Source organism: Oxyura jamaicensis, chromosome Z, assembly GCF_011077185.1.
Source record: "Oxyura jamaicensis isolate SHBP4307 breed ruddy duck chromosome Z, BPBGC_Ojam_1.0, whole genome shotgun sequence".
Taxonomy (NCBI): domain Eukaryota; kingdom Metazoa; phylum Chordata; class Aves; order Anseriformes; family Anatidae; genus Oxyura; species Oxyura jamaicensis.
The window spans coordinates 43,323,071-43,350,661 of NC_048926.1; the positions used below are offsets into that span (position 1 = coordinate 43,323,071).

At 38.2% G+C, this 27,591-nt stretch overlaps 1 protein-coding gene across 7 annotated transcripts in view; it reads left to right on the forward strand.

Moving 5' to 3' along the window:
• The window catches only part of NTRK2 (neurotrophic receptor tyrosine kinase 2), a 209,245-nt gene that overhangs the window by 38,542 nt on the left and 143,112 nt on the right, over positions 1–27,591 (forward strand). For 5 of the 7 annotated variants that reach the window (XM_035310586.1, XM_035310590.1, XM_035310588.1 and 2 more), the window contains exons 6-11: positions 2,985–3,121; positions 6,103–6,235; positions 8,577–8,876; positions 13,881–13,913; positions 18,505–18,605; positions 20,091–20,190. In XM_035310586.1, coding sequence (XP_035166477.1) covers positions 2,985–3,121; positions 6,103–6,235; positions 8,577–8,876; positions 13,881–13,913; positions 18,505–18,605; positions 20,091–20,190 — 804 coding nt within the window. The remainder of the gene's footprint in view (positions 1–2,984; positions 3,122–6,102; positions 6,236–8,576; positions 8,877–13,880; positions 13,914–18,504; positions 18,606–20,090; positions 20,191–27,591) is intronic. The other 2 variants (XM_035310587.1, XM_035310589.1) reach the window with 1 other exon arrangement.

Consider the following 27,591-nt stretch of genomic DNA (forward strand, 5'->3'; position numbering starts at 1 on the left):
AAAGGCAATTCTTTTGCATTTCCACATCCTTTCATGGGAAAGGAATAAAAGAAAAAACATACAATTATGTGATTACACTAAAAAATATAATACAATAAAATATAATTAATATGATATAGCTGTTATAGTCTTATTTTTTTGCTGTGATGTTTTCTGCAAGATCCTGTAACTGGTTTTTAACATAACAATGAGAATTTACAGAATAAAAAGCAGTTTTATTTTTTAACATTCTGGCAGGATTCAAGCATGATATAGCTGTCTTCCTCAGAGATATAATATGAGCACGGTATGTGCCCACTTTTGGGAAGTGGGAACAAGAACCAGTACCAGAGGAATTCAACTTCTGTTGTCTACCCTGTGAATAACACATATCAGGACAAAGCTGTCTCAGAACTTAACAGTTATTAAAGCAGGGATCTAAGAGACCAAAGTTACCTTGATTTTTGCTTAAGTGATAGGTTTCATGTGAAATGATGTGCTATTAGGAACAACATAGGTTTGAACAGTGAAGCACTGATCCATCATGTAGGCCTTTTCCCTAGTACTTGTGCCAGTAAGAAGGGAGCCTGATAGTCTTTGCATATCCAGGTCTGACAAAAGCAATTGGAAAGGTTTTCAGAGGTGGTGTGAAAGGGTAACTTTGTAAAGCAAATGATCTCATTACTTCTCTCCTTGTTCCTTAACCAGTGTAATTAATATCCAAATGTTCCCTAAGATCAGTTTTATTTCCTGCCCAACTAGTTGACAGACACTGCTGAGATTTGAATTCACAGCAGGCGAGAGCAGATGGCTACCTTCGCTAACAGATTACTGCATCAAGGCGTACAAACTGTCCAGCTTTGTCTCGATAAACTTCCACATATGATTTATAAAGTGAAAATAATAGAATAAATCCATGATGCCTATAATGAGAATCATATTACAGCTCTGCTTAAAGCACTAGAATTATCTAAACAGTTATCATGTACTTGTGCTGATCTTCAAATCTTGTTAGACAAGAAAGCATTGCCTGGAAAATGATTAGTCTTCTCTTTGCTATTAGTTCCTCTCATTTCATTTTTATTGAACTAATAAAACTTAAATAGAGATTTCCAATACATATAGCTTCTATTGAACTTCTGGCAAACATATTAAAGTGTTATAGTTCACACTAACAAGGTGGTTAATTGTTTGTTTGGGGCTTTTTACATAAGTAAGGTAAAACTCTGTAAAGTTTCATACCTGCAAGTCCATAATGCAAATTCTGTACTCTAACTTGTATATATATGTATTAAAAACAAAGAAACAAAAAACAAACCCACAAACCTATTATTTCAAGAAAATAAAAGTAGTTACAGGACCATACATACACATCCAGCATAGCAGATCAGCTAGGTTATTTGAGTTCATAAATTGCAAGTAAAACTTGCATAGAACTGTTGATGAGAAATAGAATCATCACATCATTAAGGTTGGAAAAGACCTCCAAGATCATCTGGTCCAACCATCACCCTACCACTAAATCATGTCCCTAAGCACCACGTCCAACCTTTCCTTGAACACCCCCAGGGATGGTGACTCCACCAGCTCCCTGGGCAACCTGTTCTAACACCTGACTACTCTTTCTGAGAATAAATGTCTCCTAATTTCCAACCTCCCCTGGAGCAACTTGAGGCCATTCCCTCTAGTCCTATCACTAGTTACCTGCGAGAAGAGACTGACCCCCAGCTCCGCACAACTTCCTTTCAGGTAGCTGTAGAGAGCAATAAGGCGTCCCCTGAGCCTCCTCTTCTCTGGACTAAAGAACTGTAGTTCCCTCATCTGCTCCTCATAGGACTTGTGTTCCAGGCTCTTCACCAGCTTCATAGCCCTTCTCTGGACATGCTCCAGGGCCTCAATGTCCTGCTTGTACCGAGGGGCCCAAAGCTGAACACAGCACTCGAGGTGCGCCTTAACCGGAGCAAAGTACAGGGGGATGATCACCTCCCTGGTCCTGCTGGCTACGCTATTCCTGATACAAGCCAGGATGCTGTTGGCCTTCTTGGGCACCTAGGCACACAGCTGTCTCATGTTCAGGCAAGCATTGACCAATACCCCCTGATCCTTTTCATCTGCACAGCTTTCCAACCACTCTGCCCCAAGCCTGTAGAACTGCATGGGGCTGTTGTAACTAAAGTGCAGGACCTGGCACATAGCCATGCTGAACCTCACCCCATTGGCCTCTGCCCATTGACCCATCCTGTCCAGGTCCCTCTGCAGGGCCTTCCTACCCTCTGGCATAAATTCATCATAAAAGAGGGCAAGGCTTTTTATAGTACCTAGCAGCTCCACCTGAAGCTGCAGAATGACTTAAGAAATAATTAATATTTCTAGCATGCTGCATCATTATTTGCTTTGTAAAGAAATGTGACGTGTAGTCCTGTGTACTAGGTGTCTATTGGTATTGCTTACATTTTATTGAGGAGGTCAGTCTATAATTCCTTGTGCATTTGGAAGCACTTAATATATTTATTCTTCTGGAAGCTCACATTGCTTTGGGTACTGAAGACTGAGGTGCAGAGTGGTTTATAACTCTAGGAGTTGGAGGGAGATACACTTAACAGAGACAGCTTAAATTTCCAGGTTTAAAGAATGAGGGGAAGGTTTAGTGCCTTTTTTTTTTTTTTTTTTTTTTTTTTTTTTAAGTTAAAAACTGAAGTTAGGTTAAATTATCTTTGTCCACCTGCAACGGTTACCTATATAATTAGCTTAGTGTGTTTTCATTTTCAGCAATGTTTTCTGAAGATGTGAAGTGGAGGTGGTGCAGAAAAATGTTATGTAGCAGCTTAAAGACTGTAGTTTCCGAAGATGCTGTTTGTACTCTCTAATTCAACAGTAACTGACCACAGTGAATATCTAATTTAGTGTTGTTTTGGCTTGTATTTAAGCAGTTTGCTTAGAACTGAGCAGTATCTACTTCTGGCACATCCAAATGCATGTGTTTTTTGTTGTTGTTTCTATCACAGACTTACCCTCAGCAAACTTAAGCAATTACAACATCACCGTGGTAGAAGGAAAGAGCATCACATTGTACTGTGATACTACTGGAGGGCCACCCCCTAATGTGTCCTGGGTACTCACTAATCTTGTTTCAAACCATGAGGTAAGTTTCATATTCAAAGAGGTGAAGATTCCTATACAGATATCTGCTGATGGATGGAATGAAGTTAATGTCCAGCTTTAGTTAACTCCTTATAAAAAAGATGAAATAGAAGATTGATTTTGGACTTTATTTCCCAGTTTCTTTCAGGCCAGGGCAGCTGCTGCAGTGCTTTTGGAAAATGGCAGACAGTTGTTACTTCAGATTTGTAAATGAGAGTGCAGTAATTTCTTGGGGTTAACACAGTGAATAAAGATACTGAAGCAAAAGTTCTTTCTCAGTGTCACATATACTTGTACAGAAAAAATATCTCTTACCTACCCAAGGCATGAAAATCTTTAGGTTGTTAATTTATTATATGTTCAGGCCAAAAACTTTGTGTCCATATTAATTGTTGGTTGGACAATTTTGTTTGTAAGTATTAATTGTTTTGTGCTTTATTTCACTTTCTTTCAAGAAAACAAAGTAACTACAGTCAAGAAAGCTAAGGTGAAGGTTTTATTAAAAAGAATGTTGTTTTTTTTTTTTTTCTTTTTTTTTTTCATTGTTTGTTTGTTTGTTTGTTTTTAATGAAGTATGAAGGTGTTACCTCAACAAAGCCAAAGAGAGTGGGAATTTTGTTTTCTGAGAACTTTGTATTATATGTCCTTTCCTTGGACCGTATGCACAACGGAGATAGACAGATCATTCTGATGGAGTTGTTAATAAAAAGTGTTTAACCAGGTGCAGCTGCTTACCACTTAAATTGCCATAATTTTCATGGTGTAAGGCATTCTGTTATTTACAATTTAATGGCATTGGCTACCCTGTATTCTTGAGGGTGCAGACAACCTAAAGCTTTCTGATCTGTACAATGTGTGGGAAGTGTACTTCTAAAACTATTCCTGCAGAGTGAGAATGCCAGGATCTCTGGGGTGTCTTTACCTTTGTACTTTCTGCCCTAAGATCATTATATTGGGCTGTATAGATAGGATTTGATTAGCATGTCTCTCAGCTTCCATAAGAAAGAATTCTACAGAGCTCTAGTTTTATTTTTAAAATTTTCTCTAATCTGGAAAACTACCCAAAGGCACCAGTCATCATAAAGAACAAGAAATTAAAACAGTTTGCAGAATTTATGCCAAGTTGTGCTTTTTCTTTTTCTTTTTCCTTTTTTTTTAGTTATGAGCCAAAACAAATGTGGGATGCTGTTCAAAAAGTGAGATCACTTCATTTTTTAACCCTCCTATCTTTCAAATGCCAAGTTCAGTTTTCTTCAAGGTTTCCAGAAATACTCTGTCCTGGCATAAGTTCATGTGTGAGATTTCGGAGGGTCTCATAATATACGCTGGCCACAACCTTAGTTGTGGAGCAAGGTAGTCTGTTCAGTAGCAGAAGAATGAGTACTTTTTAAGCCTCATTCACAACTTCTCCATGAGTGTTGTTTTTTTGGTTTCCTTTCTCTCACTTTCACATCTGTGTTTCTGACTCCCTTTTCTTCACCTCCTATGCTGCTTTTGCCTGCTTTTTTCTCTCTTTCCCACTTTACAAAAAGAAATTTTAACAAAAGTTAAAACTATACTCTAGTCCTACATTTCACCATATTTTTTATGCTGGTATATAAATTTGTTTGTCGGTTAGATTTTTCTTGCTTTAGATTTCAGCCCTGAATCCACTATTGAAGCCCTATGCTCTGAATCCAGCTTTAAGTACTTTTCACCTCTGCACATAAAGAACAATGCAGTAGGCTTTTTGGCTTTTCCACACTGCCTGATAGTTATCACACTGATTGATATCACTGTCACACTGATATCAATGTCACACTGATATCAATGGGGCCTTTAACTCAAGTGGGGTTTAGGTGGGACCTCGAGGTTCAAAATTCTGCTTCTGTATGCAGGAGTGTCCCCACATGTCCCCATTGACTGCTGCTGAAAGTCACTGTCATTTTACATGTGCAGGGCATTATCTTTTTGACTACTGTGCAACACTGAAACATACATGTACACTAGGAAAAGTATTTCAAAAGAGTTTTTAAAAAGGATCCTAATTATTGTATGTTTTCTAAATATGTTTTGCTTCTTTTTCATTTTAAGAATGTAGTCTTGCATTTTATGGAAAATTCAAGTATGGAAATAGTAGTTATTTTGAGATCACATGAAAGACCCTGTTTAAGAAAACAGTCTTTAACAACTAGCTTTGCTAGCTGTTTGTTTGTTTGTTTGTTTTGTTTTTTAATGATTCTGCCCTATTCACTTTTTGCAGTGTAGCATTGCTGCATATTTAGTATGGCATGTAAGGCCATAAATGTGCCATGAGCTTTCTAAGAATCACAAGAATCAAGATTCATAATTCTTACCTTAATTAGCCTTATTGCTCAAACACATAAAACATTACTTGGACAGTAGCTTATAGGTATTAGAAGGGATGTAATTTCTCATAAATTGTTTACAAGAGGAAGACACTTTCAAGAGAAATTTGGCTAAGGAGGAGGGAGAAGACACACAGTTGTCACAGTGCAGTAGAGCTCAGAAGGCAGCAGTAGAAGAGATATCATGCTTAATAGCTAAGAGGCAAAAGGCAATAAAGAAGGACTGAACAGAATATAGAGGGGGAGGATATAGAGGAGAAATTCAAGTGGACCAGAGATGGACCATATAAATAAGTCATGAGGGATAAGTAAAGGTGTGGGTGAATAAGAAGACATTTTTCTAGAGGGGAAGTTTTTAGAAAAGACAGAAACTGAAATAAACAGGACAGAGAAATGGACAAGTGCAGTGTTTGCAGCAGGACTACACTTTTGGAACTTTGACCACCGATGGTTCTGTCTTTTGTGTCTGTTGGATAAGGTGCCAAAGTAACATTTTGATTAATTACAGATTGATGGAGCTAAAGGGAAGGGAAAACGAAAAATGCTGTTGAGCTGTGGCCAATGATTCCCTGTCTCTCCCTTGTTTCTTTAGGGTTCAGTTGACACATATATATTTTTTTCTGATCATTTGTAGAGTGACACAAGTAAGAATCCTGCTTCGCTAACCATAAAGAACGTCTCATCCATGGACAGCGGGCTGTGGATTTCATGTGTGGCAGAGAATATTGTGGGAGAGGACCAAGCCTCTGCTGAGCTCACGGTATTCTGTACGTACACAGGCCTCCATGCAGCTCAAGAGGCCAAACCACATTAGTAACAGCTATTTTGGGTACAAATATTTCAAGGGTGCACAGGTTGCAGAAACAGAAACACCTTTTAAGCATGTGAACTATCTACTGCTGTTAATAATGGGAATAGCTCAAGCAGCAGTTGTTGATTTTATCTTCTGCTCTGAGTTCTGTAAAAAATACTTTTCTAAATGCTTTATCTTCCAGTTAGAACAACCTGTAAGCAACAGTCTGAGAGCCAAAGTATTCAGTGGCACCGTCAGTGTGGGAAGGTTTATAATGGTGTGCATATATGTACACACTATCTTAGGAATTAAGAAGGGTGAATGCATCAAAAGCGTCATAGAGTTAACTATAAAGACACTACAAATATTAAAGGTTTTATTATCTAAATCAACAACTGGTTTGTTCAAAAAATGACACACTTGCAACATTTGTACTGCCAGATGTAAATTTATTTGTCATAGCTTTGAATAATGTACTTATTTGTCAGGGCCAAGGAAGGGGGAAGGGACATGTAGTACGGAGACACTGGCTTCTTAGATCTAAGATTCTGGCCTGAATTAATTTTGTGTGAACAAGGCAGCATGTTTTTACAAGTTGCAGTCCTCTGTTCAACTGAAGATGGGAATGGAACACTTTGTAGATGGCAAAATTTTTCAGCATGTGCTCATGACAGAGAACTAGAAAAAACACTATAGATGTACTTCAAATGGTTTGTAGGTTGAAATTGGATATGTAATAGCTATGGGAAGGAACATAAACTAGAAATGTTTGAACAGTGTAAATGAGATTCTGAGCTTGGCACTGTTATGAGTGATAAAAGGGAGTGTAACTAGATGAAATTGGATGCAGTTAAGAATAAATATCAAGGAAAATTTCCCAATAGTGAAATAATGGGCAAGGTGTTGGAATAGTCTCCTGAGGGAAACAGAACAAGTCTGTAAACTTGAGGCATTTAGCAGTTTTGAACAAATAATGAGAAAATGTATAGTAGAAAATGGTCCTTCCCTGTCAGAAGAATCCAGGGAATGAAGTCATCTGTTCTGGCTTTGATTCTGTGAAGAAAATCATCTGAAAGTTTGGATTCCTGGCTGAGGATATTTCCAGTACTGCTTGCTTTGGGCCAACTTTTAAATATTTTCAATACTGTTCTGTTCTTTCAGCACTCCTCTGCACCATTTTTTTTTTTTTTTTTTTTTTTTTAGCTAAAATCACAGAATAACAGAATTTTCTAGGTTGGAAGAGACCTCAAGATCATCAAGTCCAACCTCTGACCTAACACTAACAGTCCCCACTAAACCATATCCCTAAGCTCTACATCTAAACGTCTTTTAAAGACCTCCAGGGATGGGGACTCCACCACTTCCCTGGGCAGCCCGTTCCGGTGTCTAACAACCCTTTCGGTAAAGAAGTTCTTCCTAAGATCCAACCTAAAACTCCCCTGGTGCAACTTAAGCCCATTCCCCCTCGTCCTGTCACCAGGCACGTGGGAGAGCAGACCAACCCCCATCTCGCTACAGCCTCCCTTGAGGTACCTGTAGAGAGCGATAAGGTCACCCCTGAGCCTCCTTTTCTCCAGGCTGAACAAGCCCAGCTCCCTCAGCCGCTCCTTGTAAGACTTGTTCTCCAGACCCTTCACCAGCTTCGTAGCCCTTCTCTGGACTCGCTCGAGCACCTCCATGTCCTTCTTGTAGTGAGGGGCCCAAAACTGAACGCAGTACTCGAGGTGCGGCCTCACCAGAGCCGAGTACAGGGGGACGATCACCTCCCTGGACCTGCTGGCCACACTGTTTCTTATACAGGCCAGGATGCTGTTGGCCTTCTTGGCCACCTGAGCACACTGCTGGCTCATATTCAGCTGACTATCAACCATCACTCCCAGGTCCTTCTCTGCCTGGCAGCTCTCCAACCACTCATCTCCCAGCCTGTAGCTCTGCTTGGGGTTATTGCACCCCAGGTGCAGGACCCGGCACTTGGCCTTTAAAAGTAAAAAGTAAAACTAAAATCCCTCTTTCTCCCTTCTCAGTGATTCAGTAACCTTGCAGGGAGTGGGATTTAGGTGGTGTTAAGTCTTTGTCTGAAACTTTTTTTTTTTTTTTTTTCTTTCTAAAGAATGGTTTAATTTAAGTCGTGAATGTAGTACCCAAGGTAGTGCCAGTGAGTGTCCTGCGTGAGTGTCCTGAAAATAGTTACAATTCCTACAAGTAACATGCTTTTGTACTTTTGAATGAAAAATACTTCCCTGATAACTTGAAGGGCTGGGGAAAATGGCTTATTCAGGATATTCTGATGTTCTTCACTCTTTTTTCCAATATAGTTGCACCAAATATCACATTTATTGAATCTCCAACCCCGGACCACCACTGGTGTATTCCATTCACTGTGAAAGGGAACCCTAAGCCCACATTGCAGTGGTTCTATGAAGGGGCTATACTGAATGAGTCTGAATACATCTGTACTAAAATACATGTTATCAATCAAAGTGAATACCATGGCTGCCTTCAGCTGGACAACCCTACACACCTGAATAATGGTGCTTATACCTTACTGGCAAAGAATGAGTATGGAGAAGATGAAAAGCGGGTTGATGCTCATTTCATGTCAGTGCCTGGAGATGGTGAGTATAATTTATTTTTTTTCAGTGTTAGTAATTGCAAATTGATGGAATTGTGGAGATACTGCTCCTGGCCAGCTTAACAGTTTTTCAGGAAAATTTTTATATGTTTTTTTTTTTTCTTTCTTTCTTTTCTTTTCTTTTCTTTTTTTTTTTTTTCCTCTGAATGAGTGTCGTCAAAATCAGTTTAAAATAATGCTTTCCTTTAACATTTTCTTCTTATTTATTGCTTCTCAAGGCAGGCCATGCTACTGCTCTCTAAATCCTTCCTTTGGGTAATCGTTCTCAGTGTCAGCTAAGGCTAGTGCAAGGTGGCTGGTTCTGAAAAGTTTCCTCAAGCCTCAGTTCTGATCTGGAAAGCAACGAGTGCCCGTTCAATCACTCCACAGGTTTTCTACACTATGTGTGAATGCAGCTAGCTAGTGTATCCAAGTACAAGGGGATGCACCTAGTGCCTTGTGGCAAAATCAGTAATGCAGTCCAGAGAGTTGACGATAATACCTTGTCTAGGACACCAGAGGGAGCTGCAGAGAAAACAGGTAATCAAGAGGTAGGAGGTCAAAGTCTCAGGCCTTCTCAGGCATTTTGATGTCCAATTCCCATTCATTTCAGTTGAGGTTGGGGATCTACATGCCTAGGAATGCTCAAGATGGTTGTTGTTAAATATCTACATCTTCTGCTCTAGAGGCTCTGCCTTAGCCATTCTGAACGTATGAGAGCAGACTCAAGGTAGCAGACTCAGTGAAGTGCAGGGACTTCTGTCAGTGATTGATGTTCACTGTGGTGTCGTAGTTCCCCACATTTTCAAAACCATATGTGAATTGACTGTAAGGGTAAGAAGGCAGACATGCAAGTGTATTGTTTTATGTGGAAAAACCTCTTGCTGTACCTTGCACAGCAAGAGTGGAAATACAGGCATATTTTGGTGCAAATAATTGCACAATTGTATTTGAAAATATGAGTGTATATCTACGTTTGCTTTTTTAATCACAGGATATAAAAAGCCTTCTTTTCTGAAACAGCAATGTGCATTGCCAATGTTATCTGAGAATAAATAAATAAATAAATAAATAAATTTTCTCTCCTGCATTGCAGGCTAAAGACAGGAAAAATATGGTCTGTATTTAACATTTGCTCCTAACAGCTCAGTCTGCTATAGGGAGAAAGATGGCAGGTCCTTCTCTTTCCCACACTTAGAAAGAGAAGGTGAAAAGCTGATACAGCCAGGCTGTATTTACTCCTGCTGTCCTTAGCGTTCCTCTCCTCTTTCTTCTCTGCAGTTCTTAAATAGACTCATTACAAGAACATGTCATGATTTCAGCTACCGGCATCCTCTGATACTGTGTTATAGCAGCTCAGCAATACAGTTCACCTTGTCCATGTTCTCTGTGTAATGGAAACTCTGCTACACTCTGGCTGTTTAATATGAACCTGGCTTCATTTTCTCAGCAGAGTAACAGTTTCCCTAATACATTTATAAGAATTTATCATTTTTTGTCTTTGATCCAAATTCCTCTTTCGGTTCTGTTTTTCTTTTACTCTTTTTGCCCTTACACTGAAATTTTTCCAGTCATGGCCTTTTAAATCACTAAACAGAACAGAAGGCATCCTCCCAATTAGAAAGACAAAGTTATTATTTGCTCCATCATTTCTATATTCATAAGGAATTTAGGTCTCCAGATAATCTGTGCTGTGTTCTTTAAACATTTCCAAAGCTCTGTGGTGGATTAAGCTTCACAAAAACAGTATAGAGGAAACAGGACTACATACAGGCAGGATGTAACTGCATCAGAAATCAGTTCATGCATAGAGGATGGCACCAAACCAGTCTTAAAAATTAACAACAGGGGAAATTGCTCATCTAGTTATCCTTCTCAGTGTCATTCTTATTAGCGGAGCTTTTTCCGATAAGAATCATGGCACTGAGCTTTAGAATATTTCACTACATTTTTGTCTCTTCCACTGAAGGTGACATAAAAGCAAATGTTAAAAAAAAATAACAACAGAATCCTCCATTATTATTATTATTATTATTATTAATAATAATAATAACAATAATACTATTTAGTATTATAATTTAAAACACTGTTAGGATTCTTCTAAACACCTTCAGTGCTGTAGTTACTGTGTAGTTTCTTCTTTTGGCCCACATATTGTACAATGAAGCATAAAGATTAAGGTCCACACCCTGGTATTATGTTCATTTCCATGCCTTCATAACTGAATTAAATACCTGTCCTGATGTTTCATGGGGTGGGGTATCCTCACTAGGCTTTGAACTGATTCTCTGGTTATTACATCACTTACGAGCAAATGCACTGAATGTAAAACAAAACAAAACAAAACAAACAAAAAAAAAAAAACACAACATATATCTATATAGATATATATATATAGATATATTTATATAAACCCTCACCTATAAGTTATACATCTAGCTAAAATACAACTAACTCTGGAACATGTTCTGTCATCAACAGAGTAACACTTTACGTTTCGTCAAAAAAGTTGCATCAAACATGATGATGAAGACAGAATTTGTGCTAAGATATTCTCAACTTCCAGCATGCTTCTTGCAGATCATTTTTTTGCAAACATAAATAATAGGAAACCATATACCACAGTGGGATTTGGATTGAGTTAATGGTATCATAGTTAGTATCATAAAATAAAAGTCTCTTTTAGATGTTAAGTTCTAGAAGAAGAAATTTCAAATTCTGTGAGGTAGATTTTAAACTAGTTTTAATCTGCTAAAATTCTTGAATTCCAGTGAAGCTGTTCCAGCTGACAATAATATGCTTATTTGAGATTACACTACAACAAACACTAGGCAAGAAACATTCAAGTTACATTCTGGGAGCTGTTCCCAGATTTGATTCAAAACTACTAATGAGTGCTGGAGAGACTTTTACCAATAATAATTAAGTAAGATCTGTCATCTACCAGCCCTGTACTCTAAAATTCAGCTGAAGGAATTCAAGTCACATAGTGTATTGCAGAAGTAGGAGAAAATGTTAAATATGCCTTAAAAGTAGTATCTTGCTAATGTGGCATAACAACATGCGTCTGTTTTGGAAAAGTATGTTTTTGGATTGAGTCTTTTGCTGCTGCTGCTTTATTTTGGAAATGTCAACTTTATACAGAAAGAAGCAAGCAAATCAAATTGATGTACTTTATAAAGATGAGTGAAAAGGATAAGATTCTTAATAGTTTATTTACACAGCAACCTGTTCTAACAGGGACCAAAACAACTATGCTGCTCTTTGTTTGCCTTAAAAAATAATTGCATGTAAACATGTAAAATACTGTGGTGAAGTTTAATGCTAAAATAGCTTCAAGTGATGTTTTGATGATTGAGTAGATATGCTTTTATGAAGACAATTCTAAATAGAAATTTGGGTTCGGTTCAAATTTCAACAAACTGATTTTTGCCACTTTATTTGAAGTGAAGTATTTAGTTATGCAAAAGGTATTTGAATGGAGTCAATGACTTCCTAGTTTAAATGCCCCTGACAGGAATTAAGGGTTAAACTAGTTTGATGACTTTAGCCCATTCCAGTAAATTGTAACAAAAATGTTGCCATTTTAGCAGGAAATAAAGGCCTGGGAGTTTTGCTGATGTTATTTTTCCTTCAGATAGCAGAAGGTAAATTTGAAATACCATCTTTCATCAAATGGATATTTTATAGTGGAAAAACTGAATCCGTGAATGTTTATGCACTGAAAACCCTGGTCAGAAGTTGCTTGAGGACAGACAGTAGTAGTACAGGCTGTTTTCACTTGTTACTTATTTCCGGAGATTGACAATTCCCATGGGGTCTATTAACCTATATCTCTGGATACTAGAATACCTTCAAATACATTTAAAAGCAAACCTAATTATCTGCTGCCATTCTGCAGATAGTTTGCTACTCTTTGTTTGTTATTTTCAGCACAGATTCTCACGCTGTTGACATAAGCAGAAACAACTGTGTTCTGGTCATACTTGTCTGTGGCTTTATTCCAACGTAATGCTACTGGTGTGTAATTACTACACAGTACTAGAATTATGCTTTTTCAAGTTTAATTCACCTTTAACAGTTTTAGCTATTGGCTAATTTTATTTCCAAAACAACAAAAAGAAAGAGTAAATACAAGGAAAAATGGTTAGGAGCCTACTAGATAAGCTATGCTATGCTATAAATACATTATAAACCAAGATGAATGGGTATGTTGAAATATAATGCTAGTATCTTTCAGGGTGTGTATAGTCTAATATCATGCTAATTTCAGTGGGTGTTCCATGCATTACACTCACATATGTACTCAGCCTTACCTATGTATGATAATTAGAAAAAGCTGCAAAGTGGAACTAGTAAAATTTAGAAAAGTGTAGACTAGATGTGTCCATTTGCCTCTGTAAAGGATGGCTTATAGGAGATTCTTTTGGTACAAAGAACTCTGGTTCAGCTGTGCAGCTGTTTTCTGGGAAGCATCCTTTCACAGAGTGAATGAGATCGGGCTGTGTAGGTCATTGTTACCTCTAGCCCTTAACTTGACAGCTCACAGTGTTGTAGCTGTAAACCACTTTGCTCTTGCAGTGTTTAAATTGCAAAATTTTTTTGTCCAGGTAAAAGTCAGTAATGATAACTCCCACTGAAGTCTGCTTAAGGTCAGGGTGAATCTTATCATTGATTCTCAACAAGAATAGTTATTGTTGCACTTTTTTCAGATACACATTTCATAGAGTACATGAAACCAAGTGCTAACTTGGGATAGCTGTAAAATAATTGGAAATGTAATCTGTTTAACAAGTAGTGTAATATATTGATGTTGCTTTGTGTTTGTGTAGGTACTGATAAATGCTATTACAAATAACATGTCAACCCTTAAAAAAATCCTAAAGAAAGTCTTATTCTTTCAGTATTTACAATCTATTTACAAAGGCTTTTTCTTTTTCTTTCTTTTTTTTTTTTTTTTTTTTTCTTTTTCTCTTTTTTTTTTTTTTTTTCTCTTCTCCATGTACAGGTAGTGGCCCAATTGTGGATCCAGACGTTTATGGTATATATTTGATTTTCTTTTTCTTTTCTTTTAATGATAGAAATGAAGGAACTCAAACCACTAAAAGATTGAATATCAGTCTCAGTTAAACTGAAATGGCACATGTTACAATACAATTCAGAAGGTACTTTGTGTTGTTGGTTCTTGTCCTGCCTTATATTATTTAAGATCGGTAAGGGCAATGTGATGCTTTACTTACCCTGCTGCTTTTGATTCACATTAGGAGAGGCATAAATCCACTGCTATGAATGGTTGCAATTAGTTCTGTGGGATGACAGTAGTCTGATGTAGCTCACAGGCATGAGATTTTGTGAACCTTTCAGAAGCATTTCGTGGAGGAAAGGAAGTTCATGATTTCTCCTTATATAACTTAATTTATTTTTTCAGGAATGTTTTTATACTTGTTTAGTTTTCAAAAATGTACCCCTAAATCCCACTTAGAAAAGAGGTTGGCACAAGTAAGTTTTCCTGTAGGCAATTTATTTTTCTCTGTCCTCTCATTTGTACCTTCCCTTAATCTCTCTTACATAAGCAAAGCATCAGCTCAGTGATGTCTGAGTGAGTGCCAGAAGATTTGATGACATGGTATTCACATGAGTTTTTAGTTAGGCAAAATGTTTTAGTCTGTACCTAGTGGAAGCCAGCATGCACTAGAATAGAAGCTGCGAACAGCAAAACAACCAGCTAGTTTTACATAGTACTTCTGGTGCACTTCTGGTGAGCACGAGAAATCCATCCTAACCGACGTACCCCAACACCCTTTAGCTTCCAGCAGAAGCTTGATCCTGTTTGGAGTACTTTCATTTGGATGAAATGGCCCATAAGTCAAGTTTTCTTTAAGCTGATTTAAATGTTATTGCTTTGATTCCATTCCATGTCATTAAACTTTAGCAAACGTGCAATTGAAGCACCACTTTGGCTTTAAGTGCTTAGAAATACTAAAGCACAGATTCCCTTCCCTCTATTTTCAAATTGTTATTTTTGAGGGGGATGGGGGTTGCAGAAGGTGATGATGGTTTGCACAATTTCTTAATTCTATTGTATTACATAAGCATATATACATATGTACATGAAGCTTTTAATCTTAGCTGTTTGCCAAGGTCCTGGTGCATGTGTGCGGCTTTAACCATGTGAGCACTGTGCTTCAAGTGACTTTGGTACGTTCTGTCAAAATGTGTGCTCAAAGTTGTGCAAGGGAATCACAACCAGCAAGATCTCACCCTGATGAAAGCAGTATTCCTTGTTATTTCTGGCTTTTCTTCCTACTTTTTGAAATTGTTGTCTTTGATCTTTGCTTCAGTGACTCAGTGCTTGCTTTGAGAAACATTTTCCAGAGTGTTTCCCTAAATTATTCCAAATTCACAAGTCCAGTTGCTGAGATGAATATATGAGGCAGGCTGGAAAGCCGAGAAGCTCTTTCACTTCTGTGGAGAACACAGCCTGCACAGCTGACAGAAGGACCCGCTGGGATTAGCTCCCCCTGGAGACCGAGCCTTTTCCACGACTCCTTTTCAGACCACTTGATCTCTGTGCTAAAGTTTACTAGCAACTCAGATATGTTGGAAGCGGGGTTTAAAGTCCACCCACTCCCCAGCTGTCCCTTGGGACTTGACCCTTCTGTGTCTTGCACTCCCTGTGAGGTGGTTTCCAAAGGCTTCCCATTAAGTGTTTTAAAAATTCTGTGGGAAACAGAAGAACTGGGGAGGCAGCAGAAGTCTGCATGTTGTTATGTTCGTTGGGGGGTTCCCTGCATGTGGAGCCTCACCTGCTCATGGCGTGGAGCTGTCACTGGTCCCTTGTGGATGGAAAAGGCAAGGAGGAGAGGACGGCGTGGTCCTGTGCAGGAGGTACTGGTGGAGACAGAGCAACCTGCCCAGAGCAACCTGCCCAGGGTTGTGCAGGGTTGAGCCAGATTCCTTGGCTGCTAGTTCCCATGCCACCCTGCTTCTTCTAATGTGGTCATGAACATGACAGAGACAACGTGCCCTGTGCCCCATAGCACTGAGCCCCCAGGAGGACTGTGCACAATGACACCCCAGTGTTTATTGTGGTGCTCTCAGCTGTATCCCAGCTGCTTTGCACCTTGTTTTTAAAGCAGCTGCAGGATACTTTCCAGCTCGTGATGTGCTTTACCTCAGTTGGCCCAGTTATAGGTAACTGCCTAAGGTGCTAGGCACCAGGGAATCTGGCCCTGAAGCAATAAGAGTCCCACATAGTGTGAGTCAAGAGGTGTGACCCTGTCTGTATCAGAATGCAATGTGTCTATAGCATGATTGCATAATAAAGTGAACAAGAATTTGTTTAATTCAGAATTGCCTGGTTTTGGCTGGATGGCTGTTGTGCATGTTTTCCTTGCCTGGCTCACCCATTTCAAGAGGCTTTGAAATTCTGGCACTCATTCAAATGTAAATGTTTCACAGTTATACGGTGGGAAATGGCAATGCAACACCAATGTACTGAAGTGACCTACTTTTTCTCTTGCCCTTTTTAATATAAAATTGCATTCAGAGGACTCACAAGCCAGACATGAAATATTCTGCATAGTTCTCATTAGTCCTTCAGGGTATGCTTCCCAGTAGCTTAGTACAGATGTGGACATAAACAGAATTGCAAAGAGCAACTGCTTTTGCCCTCCACTATTTACAGGTAAATTTAAGAGAGAAAAAAAAAAAAAAAAAAAAAAAATCCCTCTAGAAACTTTGTACTACAGAGAGCAATGAAGGCTCTCAATATGTTTTGTTTATTGGTCTTGTTATAAAACTACTGTAAATAGGGTTGATCAAAACTCTTAGTGATTACTCTAGGCTGAGATACTTGTTATAAGCTGAGTTCTGCACTGGTGAAAAGCTTATGTGCTGCCTACAAAAGAACAAGCCTCCTCTTTTGCTGTGGCAAAACTTGTAGCCAGAGTAGCAGCTGGTCTGCACAGCACTCTGCCTCAGTGTCCAGGCTGCTTGTGCAGGTGAGTCATTTGGGTAGCGTTTATGCTGCCTGGAGTAAGGAATGTTGTTTGTTTGCCTTTCATTACTATTTTGACCTTACTGCATAGGAAGCTATAGGCATAGAGATACAAAGCTGAGTTGGAGAGTTCAAATGGGAAAAGACCAGGAAATTAAATTTTGTTTCCCATGAAAGCTCTGTATGTATTTTGGCTTGAAAAAAATCCTGTCCTTCGGCATGTGTGGTATAGAGCCAGAATAGACTACATGAGCTGATTAGACAACCTGACTGTACACTGGTGAAAGAGGTAGCTGTGTGGGTTCATATACCAAAAATCTCCAGCCTGCTGAGTGCTTTGCAAATGAAAATGTGTTTGTGCATGCATGAAGATCAAAAACCTGGTGCAGCTTGTTGCTAGCGTTGCCAGCTGAGCTCTCCAAAATGGCCTTGGGTGCTAGAGAAGGCAAATTCTACCAAGGTGCACCCTCCCTTCCTCCCCTTTCTAAGTAGCAAGGGTGGTCTAAGTAGCCTCTGTGGTTAGTTAGAGCTATGCCTCTGCATTTTGCTTTTTCATATTATAGCTACAATTTCATCTCTAGGCTTATGGCATTGTTTTTAATCAAAACGTGCAAAGAAATACAGGATTAATTGCAAATTTAAATTACAATGCTAGAGGTGCATGAGTAATAGATGCAGTTACTGCCCTTATTTGTTTCTTTGATCTGCACACATTACAGACACCTTACAGTCATAAAATTGAAACATTATGTATATTTTCAGATGTAATCATAAACTACATTCAGTTTTTTATTTTAATGTATGTATCTCTAAGTTCATATGCATAATATTTAATTCTTTTTATCTCATTTGAATAAATTTAACAAAAAATCACGGACTGTAAATATGTTTAATTTTTAAATAATTATAAATAATTAAAGCCTGTTTATTCTTTTGATGGAGTAGTTCCAGGTTCACCCTTTAGGTAGGATTATTTTGATAAATTTCTTCATACTATCTCAGGCATGTAACTTTTTAAAGTTTTACCTTTATGTCTTTATCATGCTTAACTTTAACCTCTATGCACACAACAGTATTTTAAAATTATTTTTTAAACTAAGAAAAACAACTATTTCACATTTTAGAGTAAAAAGCCAGCTAAAAAGCCAAATGCTATATTCACCTCAGCTAAACAGAAGTCCCCAAGCTAGTTTCTAAGACAGTCCTATATTTGGCTGAATATAAGGCTAGAGAAGTTCAGTGTAGAAGGCAGTCTTACATTTTTAAAGGGGAGTCAGAAACACATAAAAATAGCTTTATGGATGGAGTTCTTTTTAACTCTAGGTTTTCCAATAGAGAGAGAGATTATGGTGTAGATTGCTTCTCTGTTAAGCTGCAGTGAGAAGCAGCTTCTGTTGTCAAGTCTCTCAGTCACAACACATTTGTTTAAAATTACCTGTCACAGACATCCCCCACCAAGTGTACTAGGTACAATAGCCAGTATGTGCTGTTTTCAAAGAGTCCCAAGAGGTGTTGCTGACCTTACTGTGCTACAGAGCTGAAATAATAAAGACAACCATTTCACTTCTGAGATTACAAAATTATAAAAGCAACTTTTTTTTTTTTTTTTTTTTTTTTTTTCTCATTTCCTAAGAGTATGAAACCACGCCTAATGATCTTGGAGACACCACAAATAACAGTAATCAAATCACTTCTACGGATGTTTCCAACAAAGAGAATGAAGATAGCATCACTGTAAGTATATACATTGATCTGATCTGTAATCTTGGCAGACTTTCTGACTATGCAACTAATGAAACTGCAGAGATTGTAATGGGACCCTAAGCTACTAGAACACTGGAGCTGTTACCACATTGTGATCAAAACAGAAAAAAAAAAAAAAAAAAGAAAAGAAAAAGTAAAAGGAAAAATTAAAGTGGTGCACCCCACTCCTACCCTTCCATTGCCCCATTTTTTGAAAGAGAGAATCTCTTCTCAGACCATGTAAAATTGCTTCTTAATTGATTTTTTGTTTTTCTGAACAATTTACTGTATTTTTTTAGGCCAAGACTCTGCTTCTAATTTTAGGCAGGGAGACCAACTCTTTATTTACAAAACAAAGGCACCCAAGGTAATTTAAATATTGTTGTTTGAATTCCAGTCCTGAAGGCAGCTGCTCCTAACAGAGAGGATGTGCTGTAACAAACTTTCAGACTCTTTACCTATGCTTCTAAAACGTGTTTTTGTCTAGTGCTTTGATCATGTGCAGGAGAACTTTAGCATAGTTCTCTATGCTAAACTATGCTAAAATAAACCGGGGGGTCTCCTCCTTTGCTGCCTTGCCTCCCATACTGTCCTGAGCCAAACTGCTGGAAACTGGCATCAGGTGGCTAGCCTGGTTAATATTGCTGCCCCCCAGCTTCAGTGTCCTGGCTCAGCAGCAGGCAGTGAGCGAGTGCGTAATTAACCAGTGCATGGGCTGAGAGCTAGGAGGAAGGAGAGGGAAAGGAGGCATTCAGGAGACATTCCTGCATGGGGGAGGAATCAGAGGAAACCCGACCAGTGTCTCCTTCCAGTGCTCATGGCTGGGGGGTGAGAAGTCCTGAGAGGGCAGTGGATTGGTTCCTAAAGCTCCTGTTTTGTTCTGTTCCTATCTGTTAAATGACATAACACTGACAAGCCTCCAGTCCCCCATCTCGAGGATCCCAGCCACTCTTATCTTCTCTGATAACAGAATAATTGAATGGCTGAGGATGAAAGAGACCTCTGGAAATTTTCTGCTCCTCTTCCCCTCCTGACTCAAAGTGGGGACAGCGAAATCAGGGTGGGTTTCACAGGGCTGTGTGGAGGCTCCTCAGCCACTCTGGGCAACGTGTGCCAGTGTTTGACCACCCTCACAGTAAAAAAGTTTTTTCTTATGTGTTTTCCTTACATGCTTTCCTGTAATATGCCACTGTTGGAAGGGAAGGAGGAAATGTATATTCCCTCCCTGCCTTGAACATGTAGGATGTTGAAAAAATGATTCTAAGAGGTGTCTGCATCTCTGTTCTCTGTGGGATAGAAGGAAAGAAGAAACTTCAAGAAGTGGCTGTTTTCTCTACTGTTTGATCTGGGTGCAAATGTTTCCTGGTTGAAATGAATTTCTTTATCTAACTGATTTAATCTGAATGTACGTTAAATGTCTTGGAAGACAGATCATGAGGACAATACAAACAGATCTATTTGTGTACTCTTTTTTAGGTGTATGTTGTGGTGGGAATAGCAGCACTGGTGTGCACTGGCTTAGTAATAATGCTTATTATTCTGAAGTTTGGAAGACACTCTAAGTTTGGAATGAAAGGTAAGCAGGGTTGCTTTTTATGTCTTAAACATATCATAATTTTTGTGGGTTGAACAAACTTACACATCAGGCTTCTGCACCAAGAGCATTTGAGATAACCAGATAAATAACCATCACAGTTAGTGTTTCATTTATTCATCAGGTAAGTAAGGCTAGAGACAAATGTAGGTGGGAACACAGAATTTTGGATCAAGTTCTTCTGTGCCTCTTTTTTCTCTTATGACAAATCCCACTTCTTTCCCTCCTGCTTGCACAGCCCCATGGGACACTTCCTGGAGTAAAATACTATCTGAGATTAGTGTTTTGTTCAGTGTAGGGAGAAAGAAGACAGGAACTTAAAATTTATTTAATATGAATTAGGTTACAAATATTTGGTGAGAATCTATGCGGTACATCAGAAGTACTTCAGACCATTCTTCAAATGTTGCCTTAGGGTGATAGATACAAGGAAAACAATAGCAAGAGTGGAAGATGCAATTGCAGTGCCTCCTGTCTTACTGGCATATTCTGACAGATGCATTTTCTTGAGCTTCTGTGCATGTCTTGGTAAGTGGCAGCAGGAGAGAGTGGCAGGTGTGTATGTCTCTTTGGGAAGGGTTATCATACTGCATAATCAGTAAGTTTGACTTCAGTAGGTTTTTAGTTGCAAAATTGTCTATCTAGCTAATATTTTATTAAGGGTATGCTTTTGGGATAATGACTACATAAAATTCTTAAAGGGCAGCAACCTCATGTACAGAGTTTATTTATTCTCTACATATGACTAGTGATGGTTATCAACAGCAGTGATACGAGATCACAGTTCACATACAGTCCTTCAAAAACTAATGTTTCCTGGTTGAAATGAATTCAGACATGGTATGTCTGGTAGTGGTGAGCTACAAATAACTTAAATGTTTCATTAGAAAGGAATGACCTTCTGTTGTGCTTGATGTGAACCTCAAACTTCTCCAAAGTTCGCATTCACATGTGAGCATTCAAGTATGGATCTATCCATAGTCCAAAGTTCCAGAAACACTCTCTCAATTTATTATCATTAGAATTGAATTATTGAATCGGTACTAAAGCAATACTTAAAACATGAGATTAGAACACCATATCAATATGTAAGACCTGGACTAATAATAAAATATTACCTGCCTTGAAAAGTCTGCAGCATAAATATATATTGATAATTAATAAATGAAGGTAAACAACCTGGGGTTCTTGGAAGTTCTGAATAACAGGATCGGGTCAGCTATCCATGAACACTCTGAGTCTTATGCCTTTGAATTAAGTGACAGCAAAATTAGTCCCAACTTAGCATATAGACATTACTTTATAACTGAAGTTTAATAAACACTCTTAGTAGGGAAGTGGGAGAGAATAAAAATCCAGATTGCCTTGGAAAATCTTTATAAAACATGCTTAAAAAATCTTGTCAAACCTTCCCCATAATGTGAATGAATATTTTGCATTCATAAGAAGGAAATTCCTGAGTTGCCTTCAGGCAGAGATGCAGAAAAGACAGTACTTTGTTTTTATGTTGTCTTGTGAAAACACAATATGGTCACCTCAGATACCCTCTCACTAAATATCTCCCCACCTTTCTTCAGAAACTACTTTAGAAAAAAGACAAAACAAAACAAAAACCTGATCACTCAGTAAACGGAGAACTCAAATTGGCACTCAGTGGTGTTTCTCACGTAACCATGTACATGACAAGAGGGAAAAAACATTCCACTGAAAATCAGAAAAAGAAGTGTGCAAATAGGCATAAGTGCTGTATGTCCAGTAGGAAATATCTTTATGCAAAGGATGAAATTTTGGGTTCATGGCAGGCCTCTGCATTGTCTTGAAGACTTTCTTTTATTCCTCATATTTTTTAATGCTAGTTTATCCCATCCTTTGCGTGGGGATTATCTATCCCCTACTTGGACTGTGCCCTGGCTGAATAATTCTGTTGCTTACAGAGCTTGAAAATGGTTGGAGTTTGGGATTAACAGTGTCTAGCCTCCCCAGAAAGAAATGTCAAGAGGGTGATTGTTGGTTGAGCTATGCTGCGTAAGCATTGGCTGTACCTGGAAGCTCTATGCATGCTGAGCAGACACAGAGACTGCCACAGAGATCACGTACCCCCCTTGCCTTCTCCCCGTGACTGTACCTGTGCAGAAAAGAGTCCAGTTTATGTGACAGGGAGCACCAGATCCTCTGGAGGCTTCCAGTACATTGGCTGTACTGATCCTTTTCTTACCAAGAGAAGTTGACAGCTGTGTGGAAATAACTTACCCTCTCTTTGGCTTCTCTTCATTTTGTATATCTAAGGTAAGATGACAGTTTGGGATACGTTCATTCCTAAGCTGTAGTAGTAGAGTGCTTTTGCAGATAAAGATGACAAGCAAGTCAGCTCATGCATTCACCACCAGTAACAAAACTAAAATATTTTGTTTGTGGTGTTCTGGATTCTAGCTGGCATCAGGTAGCAACATATGAGGCAATTCTTTTAACATTTGCCTTGCTCCTTTTCACTTGTCTTTTAGAGCCTGGTGAAATAGCATGTTCTGGTGATTGACTTCAGGAACAGGATCAGTGTAGCTGTGAGCTGTGCACAAACAGACTTAAAATAGGGTTAGTATGAATAAAGATACTGTTCTGTGAATAAGCTCTCATGTTGTGCTAGACTTTTGGATAGCATTGCAAAATTCATTGGAGTAACTGGTGAAACATGTCTCTCTTTTGCTCTGCTTGTGTGTATTTTAATCACTTTTAACATGGGGTCTGTTGTTAATGGCTTTGTGTGAAAAAATCCTTTTGGTTTATTCAATGTGGAGGTGAGGTTTTTAGACTTGCAAGATGCAGCAGCATAAAAGGTGAATTTTTCAGTTAATTTCTTAAGTGTATTCATTAAGATTTGTGGGTTGCTCTTATGAAACACCTTGGCTTGCTTGCCTGCTGGAGGATAAGAAAGTGTTTATGGTGGGAGTTCACTGAAGGTTGCCAAGATATCTCATCATTTTGTGTGTATGTCTGACCCCATCTAACCATTTTATGAAACTGCAAACTAACAGGGGAACAGGAGAGGAGAGGGCAGGAGAAAGTTTGTGAGTTCCCCTAGACTATATGCAGAAGAATAATACTAGTCCTCTTTTATTCTACTTCCACCATTGAAAAAAAAAAGTGAATGTAAATAACAGCTAATTGCAAAATAAACAACATTTTGCAAATGTTAATACAGCAACATGCCACTATGCATGGATGGAAGTACAGAGCAAACTCATGTAAGGTAGATCAGTGGATAAAGTTTGAAACAGCATAATTCAGTTAAAAAGGTGAAAATATTTCTGCCAAATTGAACTGCATATAATTTTAGCACAAAGTGTTCATATTCCAGCAAAAGGACAACATTTATAGTGCACCTAACATGCTAGAAGCACTGCAAGTGGGTGGTTGCAGACCAGAATATTATCACAGCTGCTTTTAGAAACTGTAGAGTTTCTGTAGGTTTTACCAATATCAGAAAGGAGGGAGAACTCACCCCTCCCCAAAGCAGCCCCATAACAAACTAACAAATAGAATCTGACAGAAGTAGAGGGAAACAAATATGTGCTTAATCCCACTGGGGCTAGTGAGGTTATTTTGAATGTTGTTATCAAGCTTCTGTCAATGCTTTGAGCTTTGTGTGGTAGTGCAATGCAAAACAATATAACAAAGTCTGAAGTTCCCATCATACTTGGCCAGTGCCAGCTGTCTTCTCCCATCTGTGAGTTTAAGGTTCACCCTTTAAATGGTGATTGTCTTTCCTTAAGCTCTCTCTGAACTGCCTACCACGTCCTAAATGGAGCTGCTGGCTGTTGATGATTGCCCCTTTTGCAGTCTTCTGAGAGCGTGCAGATCGCAATACAGAAATCTGTTTCTCTGACCGGACATCAAGTGGGTTGATTAAAATTAATAAATAAATAAATATTCATTTTGGGATAAATGACCCCAAAATAATACCTTTCCCTCAGGCCCTTCATAGCTGTTTGTTATGACTTTTGTGTGGAAGTTTACAACTAGGACTATCAGTCAGAATGCAGTACTTTTTTTACCAAGCTGATTAAAATTTATGAACAAACCCATGGATCTGGTCTGCCAAAGTCAAACCCAGATTTTTTCTCCTTTTTTCTCTCATTTGAGAGCTTTTTCTCTCAAATGATTTCAGTAACTTTGTTCTAGACCATGCAACTCCTTGAAAACTTTGTAACAGTTTTGGTTACAAAACTGGTTATTCCAATATGAGCGCGTTCCATAGTGGTGGATTTATTTTCTTTGTGTTTCATTCACCATATTTTTTTGCTTGTAAAATCTTAATACGGTTTGAGCTTTGTTGCTAAAGACAGTGTAGGAGAAGGCAGACTGGAACTCGTCTTCAATTGTAGCATATTTCTTAATTGTCTTACAGTATTATCGTTTAGGTAAGAAATGCAGTACATCTATATGTAGCCTTTGTGCTTAGTAATATTGTCACTCCGCTCTTGTGGTAACGACTTCTGTGTCCATGAACGTGTCCATGATGCCTTAAAGTCTTTAATCATTGTGTGCCCAAATAATTGTATTCATATGACTTTAAATATAATGCTGTCCGAATTAGAGTGGTATCTTGTTCAGTTTGAGCATGATGATTTGTTGAGGCTTCTGCATTTTTTTTTTATTATTTTTTTTTTTGGGGGGGGATGTAACTTACTGTCTTATTTTTTCTCTTTTATTTGTCTGTAGGCATATACTGAATGGTCAGTATGTTCTCTGCTTTAATAGATTTTATTTTGCTCCATGTTGTTATGGCAAAGAAGGTGATTGCATGAGATTTTAAAACAAACCCTCTTCATTCAGACTGGAGTGTTGAAGAATTCAGATTTTGGAGATTTCAGATCAGTCCCAGCAAGTGATTTGAAGTACCAGTATGAGAAAAGGGAGAGCTATTCTATTTAATTTCTTCCTTTCCTCATGTCTTGCTTAAGCAATTGGGTTGCTTACAAAGTGAAAAATGAAATACAATTAGAATAGAAAACTCTTTATGCCTTTTAGTTCTAAACCAAGTGCAAAATAAAAGCTTTGCATCTTCAGCAAGGGCCTGCAGTTTGGCAGACTCTACTATTCAAATAGGTAATAAGGCTCCCATGAGGGCTTCCTTGACATGTTTATCTTGTTTGACAGATAACTAAGAGGAGCTTTGCTCAAAACGTAGGATCAGTTTGTAGCATGGGGACACACTTACTGCTTGACCTTCATCGAGTCACTGGAATACTGAACTTTTTGACTTTCCGTTTGTACTTATAGAAGTTGTGTTGTACAATGCCAGTGCCTAAAGCCATTTTGGTGGATGTCAATCCTTTAATATCTTTACAACATTTCATTATTTAGTCAGTGAATATAATATAAAGGAGCTATTAACTCTTGTGCGTCAGTGTTGTATGATAAGACGTAGAAATAAATGAATGTGCTCAAATATGCAATATTTTTAGTGTGTAGACATGCAAAGACAATGGTGGTATTGCTCATCTGAACCAGACACAGGAAGTTATTTTAATTGTTTGACATTGACATTCCAATCACTATAGTCATGGGCAAATGACACAAATTGTCTGCCTCAGGTGCATCACTTGTTTAATGGGGACACTAATATTTACGTATCACGTGGACATTTGGAAGATAAATTTGTTACTGTTTGAAAGTGCCTTATGTTAAGCAAATTACCTTACAAGGAGCAAATTACTGCAACTACTTCAAAGAGTGAGAGTTTTTATGAACTGATCCATGGAAGTCATTCTGCATAAAGGATTTTACGAAGATCTGAAAACATTTAAGCCATCATTCTCTTTTGGTCCAATAAAGAGAAGAGGAGTCTCTTAAAACATTTTTCAGGGGCCAAGTCACCCTTTCAGAACATACTGTAAGACATTTCTAGCTATCCACTCTTTATTTATATAAAATTTGGTCTCTAGATATCAGATTTCTATTTCTGTCAGCTACTAGTTTTTCTGAGTCTGATCCTAAAGTGCAGGATGTAAAAGAGGAACATAGTTCCAGTTGTGAAGCAGGAACAAGCCAGTAAATGACATACCAAATATATAAAAAAGGACTTAGGGAGTCATCTCAAGTCTGAAGGTGGGACATTTTTAATTATAAGATGGGACATTTGACTATGATTGCCTTTGGTTACAAAATTCACACTTAGTTGTAATGACGGAGGTAGAAAATGAGTTGTTAAGTTTTTGGCAGCTTTTAATGGTTCAGACTGCTGCACTGATGGATCTTGTTAACACGGGAAAATTATCTGGGGTCTCATATTTCTTACTAATAAAATATATATGAAGAGTATGTTTAAACAAGTGCTTGCTGTATTCCCCTCTCTCCCTCTCCCCAAAAGAAGTGTATGAACAGGTGGTGGGATGAAGAACTTCACATGTATATGGTAAGAGAGAAGTAAGATGAACTCACAACTAGGGAGATGCTGAATACAAAAAGGGCAAGTTAGGAAAGAAATGGAAAGATACTAAAGAGAAAATAGACTAATAATGGATGCAGTGGAAGTGAAGAGAGCTAAAAGTCATAGTATACAGGTCTCTATCTACCTTGATGTGGACTGAGGCTAGGACAGCTCCTAAGAGAAAGCTTGATCAAGGCAATGGCAAAAGAGAAGAGTCAGACTTAATGGTGTAAATTGGAGAGTGTTTTGACCCCGGATTCAGTCTGCATCCATGTTGCCACATAAGTCCTTACTTTATAGAGCTGGGGTTTTTCTTTCAGTTTCTTTTGTGCAAACGATGAACTCATGTGCTTTTATGAAGTTTTGGCTATATGCAGATCATGCTGTTTCAGAAGTGCCTTAGTTTATGAGGGGAAATTGTGGTCTATATGTATCCAGGTATTTTGAGGGATCAGAAACAAAGAAAAGGAGCAAAGAACAACAAACCCAGCCTATTTTATTTTATTTTATTTTATTTTATTTTATTTTATTTTATTTTATTTTATTTTGAGTGGCCCCATGTCTCCAATACTTTAAGTTCTATGTAGTACAAGGTACATATGTGCTTCATGGAGATCACCATTTGAGAAATGCTGAGAATATATGATGATAGAAAACTAGATGCTAAAAATCCAAGCAGTTCTTGGATTTTTAGCAGTTCAAGTAATTCATGTATGTGAGTATCCCCTGAGATCACCACTTGTAAGTGCCAGTGGGGATTACAAATTTATGTTGCTTAGGACTTTGTTCCACTGCTTTTACAATACCTGTGAGATTTTGTGTAAGTTTCCATCCACTTGCATTCCTCAGCTTTCAAAGACTGATGTAGGATTCCTTCTGTGGTAGAGCTGTATTAATTTCTGTTTCAGGTTCTAAGTTTGAACAGTTTTTTTTTTGTTGTTGTTTGTTTGTTTTTT